Raw genomic sequence first — 13,595 nt, 5'->3', positions numbered from 1 at the left:
ACCCACATGAGACACAAAATAAGGCACCCGTTTTGTGTGCTGAGAAACCTCCCCTGTCTCCAAAGAATTGTGGCATCATAACAACAAATCTTTCATCAGTTAGTGACACTATGTACCACCGTCTCCTCTTTCTTTCTCTTCCTGTGATCGCTCTCGCTACTTTCCCTTGACTCTGATCACGGCTCCCAGCTGAACCCTGGGAGCTGGTATATTAAGACGCCAGTGCTCAGTGACAAGTTCTCAACAAGCCAAAGCCAGCGATACCGCAGTAATGAGCGCTGTTGTTGGAAGTGAGAGGGATAAATAATGGAGATGCGGAGAAGGGAGAGAGTCTCCCTGTAATGTTGGGGATCATCTATTATTCACAGGCCTATGAGAGGGGTAAGAGCATTAAGTAAACATAAGGATATGGAAGAGGAATGGGTGTTTCTGAGCACGGGAGCACATACACTGTTTCTGATTTGTCAAATTTGTACATGTGAGAGGTAAGGTGGTGGGCGTGAGTTTGAGGGAAAGGGGAAATTACGAGAAAAATGAATGAGTCAAATTTCATTCATGACTAGAAGGTGAAGAATTGGAAACAGCAGGAGACAGGAGGCAGATGGGAGTGATGGTGGAGGAGCGTGTGTGCATACTCCACATGAAATGATCAGGTATATCATCTCAACAGCACAGGCCCGGACAGCCCATATGCCTCAAACACAAAGGGCTTCTTGGACTGAAAACCTGGGGCCAGGAGCGGGCCCAAGTGACACTTGTGGTGATAAAGTGTCACCATGGAGACGGTTGGGACAGAGATGGGTGATTACAGAGGTGACTGTTGGAGACAAAATGGTCACATAAACAATATGTCTGGAAAAACACAGCGCATCTCTCAAAGTGAGGGGGCTGGCTTCAAAAGGACCTGTTGTGGTCATGGTGAGGGAAGTAAATGAACAACAGGCGCACTCTCCCTTTGGGCTCAACAGTCAGACAGTAATGCAGAGGCCAAATGTCTGAACACACTCACACTAGGGCTGGACGATGTGTGCAGATATTGTAATATCGTGATATGACATGAGTGTTTATTGGTTTTAAAGGCTGGATTACAGTAAAAAAATGCAACTTTCTGGACTTATTAGCTGGTCTATTTATGTGCCCCTCAACCTTCTTGGTCATCATATCCACATTACTAATGATTGTTAATCAAAAATCTCTTGTATGTAAATATCTCATGAAAGCACCAAGTCATCCTGACAGTATGGTCACAATTGGCATTTAAGTCTTTGGTCAAAGATATTGTGATACTTGATTTTGTCCATATCGCCCAGCCTTAACTCATGCACACAAATACCTATCCAGTGTTTTTGCTATTGAAAATCTAGACCACATGACCACACATATTCAATATTATGCTCCACACACCCACCTGTCCTGTGTTGTAGCTGTTGACAATAACAGCCAATATGAAGACAGCCATGGTTCGATGCTCAGCCTGAAACAGAAACAATACACTCTAAGATCTTGTATACGTTAATTCATCTGCTTTTGCCCTACTTTCTAAAGCTAGTCTGAAGGACGCTGTCTTGTTAGCAATTTTACTACTTACTGTGTCTTGGTAAGCATATAGTGTGGTGTAAATTTTCTTATTACTATTGTTATCTTGTTATCTTATTGCTACTATTACTATTTGAATTGCTTCATGGTTTCACATTTTTCAAGTTTGGGATTTTGAATCCTTCAGGCTTGAATTTCATTCAGTAAAGGGGTAAGTTATGCATCACAAGCAGCAGGAAGAAGAAATAATGTAATGTAGAAAGCTTGGACTAAATCCCACATGGGTAGCTTTTAATAATCCTGCCTCATAAATGTGCAGAAGCGGTTGGTGGATACTCACAGGCATGTAATTGTCAGCCAGCACAGAGAGGAAGTACTTGTGACCGTTGTCTTTCACCAAGTCAGCCTGACACGACTAGAAAAATGGAGAGGGAGAGACGGAGAGAGATTGAGAAGAGGCACAAAAGAGGAGGGGGCGAGACAGTGAGAAGTGGATCGAGCCAAAGAGACAGAAAGAAGGAGAGAAAGGAGGATGTCAAGGGTTGCCTTTCTGTACAGAAATATAAGTGAGAAACTGATGGCCACTTTCCCTTCAAACAGTGCTGACACCAGGGCAGCCATAGGGAGTATTTCTTCATTTCTCTCATGGCTTGTTTACCAAAACACTAACAGAATACTGATGATGTGTGAACGCACCTGTTTTGCTTCAGTCGCTCGAAAAATTGTTGGAGTCTCACTCAAAACTGATCAGTGCACAGCCACTAATTAAGCTCCTAGCATCACCGTGGATGCATTCATGTCAGATAAACTCAAATTTCAAAGTGAATTGTTGATCACTTCATTCACGCTTTCTTGCTGTATCGATCCCTTCTCTGTCAGGCCAGAATTGAGACAACAGGTATCATAGAGTGTGTTTGTGTGTATGTGTGTGTTTTCTTTAACTTACACTGTCGACGGCGAGTATTTTGGCCCAGATGAACACAAGCAGAGGCCGTAGCTCCCGGGCTGAGCTCTGGAGCAGCTTCAGTACATAGGGGAAGATCCCAACTGACAGGGCCTGGAAAACAACACGCATCACTGGCGATTACACGGTGGTATCCAAACAGAAGTCACATGGATTTAAAGGTGACATTTTGATCTCCAAGAAACACCTTGGGTACAATATTTACCCAGGTACACAGCAGTGAAATTAAGCCGAGCAAAAGCTGCGAAAATGACTATTCGCACTTTTGATTCCAAGTAAAATATGTGCCCAGATTTTCAGTTTTCTAAGAGGCCTGAATTAATTTATGGAGCATATTCTGCTAACACAGGAACACTGTAAAGGTGTTATGTTAAACTATATGTACACATCTATGAGTGAAGAGAGTATCTGGTGTTTCTCTTCAGTTAACACTGTTATACTGTAACTTTACCACACTACACAAGAATACATACAGCTCTCATGACTTGAAGATATGGAGTGTGAGATACACAGGCATCCAGCCAAGGAAGTGGCCCAGCAATCACTTCTGATTTAATTTCAACCCAAAGTATTTTTAAACGTTATGTGTCTTTCTGGTATTGAAAAGAAGTGAGCAGGATATTGGAAAAATTCCAGGTTTGGCAGTTTAGCAGTCAAAATAAACTATAGCAGGATGTTTGCTGTCAAGGTTTCATTTTGCTGTCTGTTTACAGAGATAGCTGTACAGTTGAAGCATCAAAGATGAAGAGTGCATGCAGCCTGAGTTAAAAACAAAACAAACATGAAGATTCAAAATCACATTCCAAAATATCACATATCTATTTTGAGGAGAAGAAAAATCGTCACTTGAAGTTAATCATTCAACCTGTTTAAATATATATCACTGATTCTTGGGAATTTGGATAAAACAGGTTTTAATTTTGAAAAAAAAAAAGTGTGTTAAATTACAAAATCTGAAGATTTATCATTATAGGCCAAGGTCTTGGCTGTTCAGCAATGTACCGGTGCAACCTCCTCATTTTGCATTTTTTCATAAAATAGGTTTTTCCAGTTATTAGGCTACTTTGTTTTTGTCAACACTGTCACCGTAATGTTTTTTTTTTTTAATTTGAAAAACATATTTTTGTATTAAAGAGACTATTACTTTAATAACTCAACACCACCAAAGAAACATATTATAAGCATATTCATTTAAAACCAATATAACTGCCGCTGACGGTGGTGACACTAATCTGACGGTGGTGACAGTGGCCTCATTAAAACATACATTTCCAAAATGTATACCACTCAAGTCAATGGCTTCTTGCTTAACAACTTTATTTAACTATTTGGTATAAAAAATAACAATCCTGAGCCCTGTTATAAGCATTTTTCAGACTTCAGTCATCACCGTCAGACAGAAAACCTGACGGTGGTGACGACTGACGGTGGTGACAAAAACCTGCTCTTTCACATGATAAGCATGAGTTGTTCACATTAGCCAGCTTGTTTTCGCCCTGTTGCTACCTGCATCAGACCTCTTCTTAAAAAGTATACATTTATTCCAAAATCTAATTTAATATTTTTTATACAGAAGTGACGGTGTTGACAATTTATGGTTGTGACAGTAGCAGTGTCCCAAAATATGAAGAGATTTAAGAGAAAATAGAAAACTTACAGGAGCCTGAGTGGTCTTGAAGCATGCAGTAGAGCTGAAGGTTTGAAAAGGGCTCCTCAGGAATGTAATTGACCTTGTAGTTTTTTTATTATTATTTTTTAAATAAATATCTGACGGTGGTGACGAATATCTGGGACACATTTTGAGCAACCACAAAATAATAGTAAATATTGTTCAAAACCCATCGTTTGTAGTTTTTAATACATATTATGATGTACTCTTTCATGTGGTAAAGATATTATTCAGTGAAATTATTACTTTTTGTTGTTTTAATCAAGTTGAAATGATTATCTCCTATCCAAGGACAACTGGTTTTGTAGGGCATGGGCCACCATATAATCATTAAATTAATACAAATTAAAAATAAACCTATAAAAGAACCTTACAAATGTGCAAAGGACCCCCTGATTATGCCCTTGATTCATTTTATTCATTAAAATGTTGTAAATTTCCAGCAGAAATAGCATTTTTCTTAGTGGGACATGATTTATCCAAATTCTCAAGAATCAGTGATATATAGGTCCATGTGACACACTCAAGATTTGATTACTTCTGAAGGTAGAAGCTAACTAATAGTACAGTAGAACCCCTTAGGAATGAAGACATTTCAGATAGCTCAAATTTTGGATAATTGAAACATGCATCAAGTGCATCCAAGCTTTTGGGAAAAAATACTATATTTAATTAAACATATTATCAACATGTTTTCTAAACACATGACAAACACAGTATGTAGGCCTGGCAGGAAAACTGCAGTTGTCCACAAACACTTTGGGACAATAGCAGCATCAAATAAATCACTAATATCTAAATTGCTTATTCTCTCCAAAGTATTGGAGACAACTGCATATATTAGACATGGCGATTAATAAATCAAATATTTTTGTCCCATCACAGTATGCCTTTAGAAAAAAAGAGCACTACTTGTATGATTCTTGATTTCACTGAAAAAAAAAAAAAAAAAAAAAAAAAAAAATCGATGCTATTGAGAAAGTCGACTGTCACTGGAAGTTTCTTTGATTTATCAAAAGCTAATAAGCAAACTATAACATTATGGTGGCAAAATGCTCAGCCAGTTCAGAAGCTATATGTATGGAAGGGAGCAATATGTACATGTACATTAAATGGTCACAAACCTCAAAGTGTAACCATCAAATACGGGGCCCCCCAAGGGTCCATTTTAGGAACGCTCCTCTTCATTCTGTATATTACTGATTTAGTAAATTGCTCTAGCATTCTGCATTAAGTATTGCTTGCTAAATGATCTACAAAATAATCTAAATGAGGAACTGGCTGAGGTGGATACATGGTTTAAATGCAATAACTTATGCTTAAACATAAGTAAGACAAACGTCATTTTTTGCCGCAACAGCAATAGAAACAATGTTGATGGTGTTTGCATTAAAATAAACCGATGGGTTATTGAGAGAGTGTCCACTGAATTCCTGGGTGTTTATATTGATGAATTTTTAAACTTTTAGGGCCATAGTGATGAATTCACAAAAACGTTGTCTAAATATGTTTGTTCATTTTTTGAAGTTGAGGCTTTTTTCCACTTGAAACACTGTTAACTTTATATCAATATTTATTCAACCCTGAGAAACACAGATTTTACAACAGTTAAAACATAGTTATATTATGGTCTAAGGCAAACGTTCCCACTGACTCTCCTTTCCACAGCTACAGCCATCTGAAGCTTACTGAATGTAATATATTTCACAATGTCACAATCAATCACAAATAACACTATAAAAGTGTCATTAGACGTATGGAATAAAAGTCTTTGGTGTTTTGTAGGTTGTAAATGTCACTATATAATACATGTACTTTGTCAAATCTATACAATGTGTTAGTAAACACATATTTTAAACCCTATCTGATTAGTCTCTGGGCCCTTATTCTCAAGCTTCAGTTTATCAGGGCGTCTCATTTCCCAAATCTCCAGTATGTCACAAAAACAGGCATCCAGGAACAAACCAAATTTCAGTGTTCTGTATGTAGCACAGACACATGCTGACACATTTTATTAGGTGAGAAGATAATCTAGTTATGTTGGGTTCATCAGGCCTTAGTTACCCACGATTCTTTAAACACTTCAATTGTTCATTAAGATTTTATGCTACCAATCTACCAATGGATTCCTACAAAACTGCAAATTTTGGGGAGAGCTTGGTCATGGGAAGAGAAACAGCTGAGACTGCTGATTGGCTAAAATGAGGCGTGGTGCTGGGCGGCCTATCATGAAAAGCTGTATTATTTCCAAACAGCTTCACATAACCGGGCAAGACACTATGGATACCTTGGTCATGGGGCAAGGAAGAGCTGATTCTTTTCTGCTCGGACAAAAGAGGGTGTGGTGGTAGTGGGTGTGGCCCATTACAAAAAGGTGAATGATTCTAGCACCAAGAAGCTTTTGTGGAAATCTTGGGGCAAGGTAGAGCTAATTAATTTTTTGCACAGATTTCCGAGGGAATTAATGCCACGCCATGAAATGTTGTGGAAAGGTTGGTCATGCAATGCTGCCGTAGCCCTTCAGTTATTTCTCATTTTTGTGAATTGTAATTTTGGATTGAAACTGACAAATGGTGTGTGTGTTATAGATGGAGATGAACACACCAGACTGACGGCCCAGGGACCCAGGTCCAGGAACCGTCCCAGCAGGTCCAGAGCCCGCAGCCGATGCACCTGACTGAGGAGGACCTGGAAGAGACAAGAGGTGAGAGATCAACTGTGCTGCCTCCACACCCGGAGGAGGCCTGCAATTAACGGAGGAAGAAGAAGAAGGAGGACGGACAGCAGGGGGACAGGCAGAGAGGGAGGGCAGGGAGATTGGAACAGGAGGCTCTCCCACCACTAGTGAAAACATACGGCCACCAGGTTGCTTTTGTTTACTGTGTGTGTCTGAGTGTGTATGTGTGTGTGTGTGTGGGCGAAACGGTGCCGCCTCTTGGCTGCCATTTCTCTTGGCTTCTTCCTAACGTTTGGATTAAGACAATACCTTAGTGTGTGGGCTTGTATAGGAATTTGCGCTTATGTATGCGTGCGTAAGTTGAATGCATGTGTGATGCCAAATCGCTGAACAAAGTGGTAGTTTTGGCCAATAAAGGCTATTTTAAGGATACATATGGTCTGTGCTGAATGTGTGTGCATGTGTGTGGATGACGTCTACGTATGCCAGCCTGCCGTTTTTGTGAGGGCCGGATGTTGGTCAGTCCCCATGCGACAGCTCCACACTGAGTGCAGGGACAAGCATATGGAAGGAAGCAGGTACACACACACACATGCGCGCACACACACAGTGCTAGTTCCTCCAACGTTTAATGTATTATTAGTGTGCACCGTGACATAAACTCTCTGAGTGTGAACACATGCTCAGAGGGAAACCGGGGAAAGACCATGACAGGGTTACCTCCGACCCTCCAGGGAGGAGCGTGGGAACACATGCGTGTGAGTGTGCGTGTGTGTGCTGTTGAAGTAGGCTGACGCAGCTACTAAAAAGAGAAAAACTGGAATCAGAGTGAAACTTCTCATGATTCACGCTGACAGGCAAGACTCTCACTGTCACAATGCTAAATATTCATCTTCTAAAACCTAATGAATTGATATGAAAATAATTATTTTGCAGAGACAAAAATGCAATGTGGTAAAACTTATGAATCCCTGATCACATGTGTTTTTGTTGTACCCCATTTACTACACTGCATGTAAAACAGTACTTGTCAATCATTTTAAAGCATGTTCCTCATCTTTTAATATTCAAATGTGAAGTTGATAAACCTACCTAAAAAGCACTACTGCTTTTGGATGTAGAAGTCATGAGCATTTCAATTTAGTTTACAAAACAGTTTTTGGTAGAGACAGAAAGGAAAGGTGCATTCACATGTTACCGATTAATCAGAAAAACGAATGTCCCACATGGTAGTTAGTCAAGAAGACAAATCCATATCTTCCTTTTTATAATATCTATGTTTGCTTAATGCTGGTTTTCTGATTTGATTTTGCAAATGAACAGCATGTGAATGCAAAGCTTTTTGGCAGCTGACTTTGAACTCTTTTCAAATCAGTTCCGGCATTAAACTACAAAACAAGGACGAAGTAACTTTGACAAAATAAATCCTGGCAGGATGTTCACCATTATGGATCTAGCTCAAGCACGTTTCAAGCCTCTGAAAGTTGATTTTCATGCCATATTGATATAACTGAAAACAAATGGCTGCTTTGCAGTTACACCCAAAGAAGTTTGGGTATGTTTTGGAAATAGGATGGGAGTAATGTTTACTAAACATGAATTGTATTAAAAAGGATTAAAAAATGCATAAACAATGGTATGGTGTATGTGTGAGTATGGTGTATGTGTGAGTGTGTGTATTAGAAGCATATTTATGCCTTTTCCTATATCCTGAACACATTAACTCCACTCAGCTCTATCAGGATGAGCAAGCATTACCTTTCAGCATATTGTGTTTATAAGCTGTGAGACAGACGGTGATACATATATCTGTCTAAATCACTTCGGTGACAGCTAAGGCCAAATGCACGTGATTATGTGCATGCCTCTACTTTTTTGTGTGCCTGAATGCGCTCACGTTACCATAGTATCACACATTACAGACACTATAATCCATTTGAAAAATCCTGTTAATCCCTGCTGGATGAAATGGCTGTTGTCAAGACAACAAGGTATGGCATCTCTCTTTGCCGAGATTGCTTGTCCTCCCTCTGCTCATTTTATTAAAGCACATTATTGATGGATTACTCTCTCTTGCCTCTTTGTTATCACTCTTTGCATCTCTCAAATGGAGCCAAACTATGTTACTCCATAAAATTATCACTCATCTAATGATATGGGACCATTACTTCAGGGCGCATGTATTAGACTTAGAATTAATGTAATCTTGCATAATCTTAAAGGCTAAAAAAGGCACAAAAAAATTACAGTGCACACGAGTGCTTTACACAAAAAGCCTCACACACATACACACCCTCTTAATGCTATGGGCTACTCCATATTTCGGAGAGCTCCAGCCTCCTCCAGCCCACAACCCAGCGCTCCCCTATCTGTCTTCCTCCACTGCTTTTTCCTTGGCTTTTATGGGTCCCGGCAGAGCTGCTGTATGGACGAGCTGCAGCTCGCAGAAACGCTGAGTCAGCTTGAAATTACCATTCAACACGGCCTGCGGAGCACCACACCACTACTACACTGTGATATAATATAACAACACAACTGTACAGCCCTGTGGGACGGTAAGGGGGGAAAATCCCACCACTATAGCTCAAAGACTGACACGCACTGTGAGGCTTTGGCAAGATTCTGTCCCAATTAAACCATCCTAAACAATTTAAAAACACAGCAGGGGACACAACAGTCACTTTTCTTCTCAAAGGCTTTGCTGCAGACCCATAATCAAGAAAATATACCTGCAACTGCTGTGTCTAGCTTCGTAGAGAAATTTTGCATTGCATATAAAGTTGCCCACTCCTCAGCGGCAAGCTGGAGGGGAGAGCAGCTCGCATGGAGGAGAGAGAGAGGACAAAAGGTGAAGAAAGAGGACCTGTGAAAGGTAATACTGTAAAATGTATGAGTGTAATACTTCGGGTAATACTCTGGTAATGCATGTGAGCACTCAAAGCACAGTGGTCGAAGAGGTTTGATAATGCTTTTCTGTCATGGAGACGACGCATGTGAAAATGTGGAAGGCCCTGTATGTGTTTAAGAGATCTGGTGGTGTGTATATGTATGTGTGTGTGTGTGTGTGTAGACACCTGTAATACAATGGGGAGCTGCTCAGGAGGATTTCTGTTCTCTACACCCATGGTCAACCACACCTGGAACGCCGTCAGCTGCTCCGCAAAGAACGGACTGTGCTGTGGGGAGGAAACACACATACAAAAATATTTATTAGACGCTAATTCTGAAGAATTTAGTGTATTGCACTTGCTAACACACATACACACATACCTCAAGCCATCATTAAATGAAAGCTCTTGTATAACGAGCTACCAAGTGACACTGGGACTGCAGTAATGACATAAATCCTGATCTGTCATGATCACCCTCCCCTCTTTGTCTCCCTCTCTCTCTTTCTGTCTCTGCTTCGTTGTTCTGAAACGCAGCACAGCCAAGTCGAGGCAATTTGCCTGATTGATTGGTTGCTGGCTGCAGAGTTTTTGATCATGCCGAGCGTTAATGTTGCAGTGGGAATTACAACAGCGCTGTGCAGCCTGTTGATGGATGTGGAGGGAGAAAATATCAACGCTTTGTGACTGGATGGCTAAATTAATTTGTGCATAATAAAGGCTTCACAAATGTACGCACACGCATACCCACAGACCATCCGCAGTTAGATACACAAAAAAGTGGTGCATGCTGGGTAGCGATCTAGCTTAGAGATTAAGCCTCTGTATTAGGAGCAACTCAATTAGAGAAGAAGAATCTAGGCACAGAAAGCAAGACACAGAAAGCAGACTTTTTCCACATTTGCAATGTGGAAAAAGTCTGTACTGGTCTGCATGACTGTGACAAAAAATAATATAATAAGCTAAACAATTTTGCCAGATATCAGAAATAAAGTCAATGGACTTTAGCTGGTTTTGGCATCTCTTTTCAAAACCCTGCCTTTTTTCACCTACAGCAGACACCTTAACTAATGAGATGTTTGCATGGCTGATGTACGATAATTAATTCTATAATTTTGAAGCGCAGCAAATCAAACAGTGAATGTGACATAGCATTATCTGCAATTTAGTGTACAGCCCTAAATGTGTCCAAACAGTTGAATGAAAGGTAGCTTTCTGGAGGGAACAAGAAGGGAAAAAGAAATCTCTTTTAGTGGTCCTTAGAGGCTCAATTACAGTGCCGGTAAGTGTTTTTGGCCCGAGTGGCAAAAGAAAGTAGAAGAGGGAGGGGGAGAGAAAACTGTTCCCAGGAGGGCGATGGAGAAGATGCCCACCTCTGCGCACCAGGTGGAGGAGATGAGATGTCCAGGTAAAAGTGCTAACACAGGAAAAAGCTGCATAAGAGTGCAGACTAGCCTGGTCTGAGTTGCCCTGTTAAGACTTTTCTGACTACTTGGCATTGCACTCAACACTTGTTGCTGCTCCCTGGTCACACATCTAGTAGCTTGTATCTAGTGCAATTAAGGTCAGTGTGTGTGTGTGTGTGTGTGTGTGTGTGTGTGTGTGTGTGTGTGTGTGTGTGTGTGTGCATTGACCTAGATAACTTAAGTCACCATCAGTTCAGTGACACTCTCTCAGCATGGTTCCATTACAGCTAACATCTCTGTCAAAGTTCCCTGCCACGTCAGTAAAAATAACCACAGACCAACAGCGAGAAGTGCAGGTCCAGTGATTTTACCATCTTATCAAACCTGACTGACTGACACTTGGGTATTAGAACTGACATTTTGCAACGGTATCCGCAGGGTCTGTGTGTGTGAGTGTGTTTGAGTGATTAATCAGGATAAATGTTGGTGTTGGAAGACTTGCAGTGCAAAGAAGAACCAATGTTTACAGTCATCAGTGGCGGGCAGTTCCAAAAAAATGGATCCATCCATCACAGCTGGAGATGCTCTAAACCGCCGATGTAAACGCACACTTGGAAAACTACGCACTCGCACGGAAGGGGAGGGATCTTTCCACCTGAGTGATTCTAAGTGGAGCCGGAGAGGTCTTGCTTTTCAAAGCACGCACGCACGCACACACACACACACATACACACGTGCACCCGCTTACTCTGAAGGCGGTGCCCTCCTCAATGATGGTAGGCAGCTGAGAGAGGCAGATGTCCACGGCCAGGTCCCACGCTTGCCTGGGGAGAGAGGACACCCACGCACATGCAGTGTTACAGTTAACATACTGTACGAGGAAGATTCCCCTAACGTGCAAAATTCAAATGAAATAGTTTCAATTTTTTCACTTGAATTTTTCCTCTAATGCACAGAAACAGTGAGTTTTAGCTTTAGCTTAGTGAGGGCTTTCTCCGTTCATCCAACTACACTAACTCACATTTTCCTAGGCTTGCTTTTTTCCTCTGTAGCTCAAACACACACACACACACACACACACACACACACACACACGCACACACACACACTTACACCCCCCCTTGTGCACCCTCCCACCCCTCCACCCTGAGGTCCTAGCGAGGGCAGCAGTGAGCCTTTGATCCCTTCCTAAACATCAGCATTCTCTCATGGTCATCATATCTAATTCATAGGGTTACGTAACGCACATCAAACCTCATCACATTCCTCTAGTCTTCCTATCTTCTTTCTGTCTTCCCTCTCTCTCCTTTTCTTAGGCAGGCTGCTGCACGTTGAGCTCTGGGGGCTTTTTCCCTCTCAGTTAGCACAGGCTCTGACTGACTCATGTTCTCAGTCGATGCGCCCTACACAATGCACTGCAATGTAAAGTGATGCTGAGTGAGTGACATGGAGTTTACAGTTTCAGACTCCCTCAGCGGCTACAAGCATAATACTGGTGTTTTTCCATGTTGTAGCCCATTTACTACATACCTTACATTACTACTGGCCATATTTCAAAGCATCACATGTTTTTTTCATGTCTGCATATTTTTTTCATGTCTGCATATTTTCCTCTGATTTCCCTGCTTTTTTTGTCTTTTTAATTTTTAATTCAAGCATTCAGGTGATAAACATAACTTGAAAACTCTTTGCTGCTTTTGGTGATATTTGTGCCTAGCTTTGTAAGTAATGCACTTTTGTACTTACTTTGTAAGTCAGTATTCTCTTCAGGGACTATTTTCTTGTAAAGACGTACATTATGTTGTGTAGGTGTGCAAGTGCAACAGAAAGGAATGGCGCATTTATGTGCTATTAATAAAAATCATATTAACCTAAATTATCATATAAAGTTAAAGTAACTTTGAAGAAAAACAAACCAGGTGGGACGTTCACTGTGATGGATCACCTATCTCAAACGAATCTCAAGTCGCTGCAAATTCATTTTCATACTATATTAAAATAAATGGTAACAAATGGCTGTCTGGAAGATAGGAATAATGCATTCAACCATCCAAAAAAGTCAGGTATGCTTTGGAAAGTGGTCAGTAGTAAAATGCACATCAACTGTTCTAAATCATGTGAAAATACCAATTTGGTTCTCCCATTAGCTGTGAACAGTTTAATGGAGTCATTCTCATGGTGGGCAGAATGATGTTAAAGATAACAGAGGATCTTTGAGTGCCCCATACATGAACTATCCAAACAAATGTGTACAGTAAGAATGGGTCTCAGATTGGGATGGGGGGTAAATGTAGCTGGCATTACGTCAGTCCTGCCCACCACTTAGTGAGTGTTTTTACAGTTGACAGAACGGAAACCCAACTCCAACATCCATGTCAGGTAAAAAAAAACACTATTCATAATTCATACAGTAGCAGTACAACCATCTATAGCTGGTGACCAAGCAGCTAAACTG

At 40.8% G+C, this 13,595-nt stretch overlaps 1 protein-coding gene across 5 annotated transcripts in view; it reads right to left on the bottom strand.

Moving 5' to 3' along the window:
- Nucleotides 1–13,595, bottom strand: part of rptor (regulatory associated protein of MTOR, complex 1) — a 183,471-nt gene that overhangs the window by 63,029 nt on the left and 106,847 nt on the right. For all 5 annotated transcript variants that reach the window (XR_003928108.1, XM_030048802.1, XM_030048820.1 and 2 more), the window contains exons 11-16: nucleotides 11,889–11,964; nucleotides 9,921–10,022; nucleotides 6,774–6,857; nucleotides 2,483–2,593; nucleotides 1,877–1,951; nucleotides 1,409–1,474 (exon numbers count right to left, since the gene is read on the bottom strand). Coding sequence is in view for 4 of the 5 variants with exons in the window: in XM_030048802.1 (XP_029904662.1) it covers nucleotides 1,409–1,474; nucleotides 1,877–1,951; nucleotides 2,483–2,593; nucleotides 6,774–6,857; nucleotides 9,921–10,022; nucleotides 11,889–11,964 (514 nt within the window). In the remaining variant the exon portion in view is untranslated. The remainder of the gene's footprint in view (nucleotides 1–1,408; nucleotides 1,475–1,876; nucleotides 1,952–2,482; nucleotides 2,594–6,773; nucleotides 6,858–9,920; nucleotides 10,023–11,888; nucleotides 11,965–13,595) is intronic.

Source organism: Myripristis murdjan, chromosome 1 (genome assembly GCF_902150065.1).
Source record: "Myripristis murdjan chromosome 1, fMyrMur1.1, whole genome shotgun sequence".
In the NCBI taxonomy this organism is placed as follows: Eukaryota; Metazoa; Chordata; class Actinopteri; order Holocentriformes; family Holocentridae; genus Myripristis; species Myripristis murdjan.
Note: the sequence above shows the minus strand (reverse complement) of the source record. Positions and strands in the feature narration are given on the sequence as shown.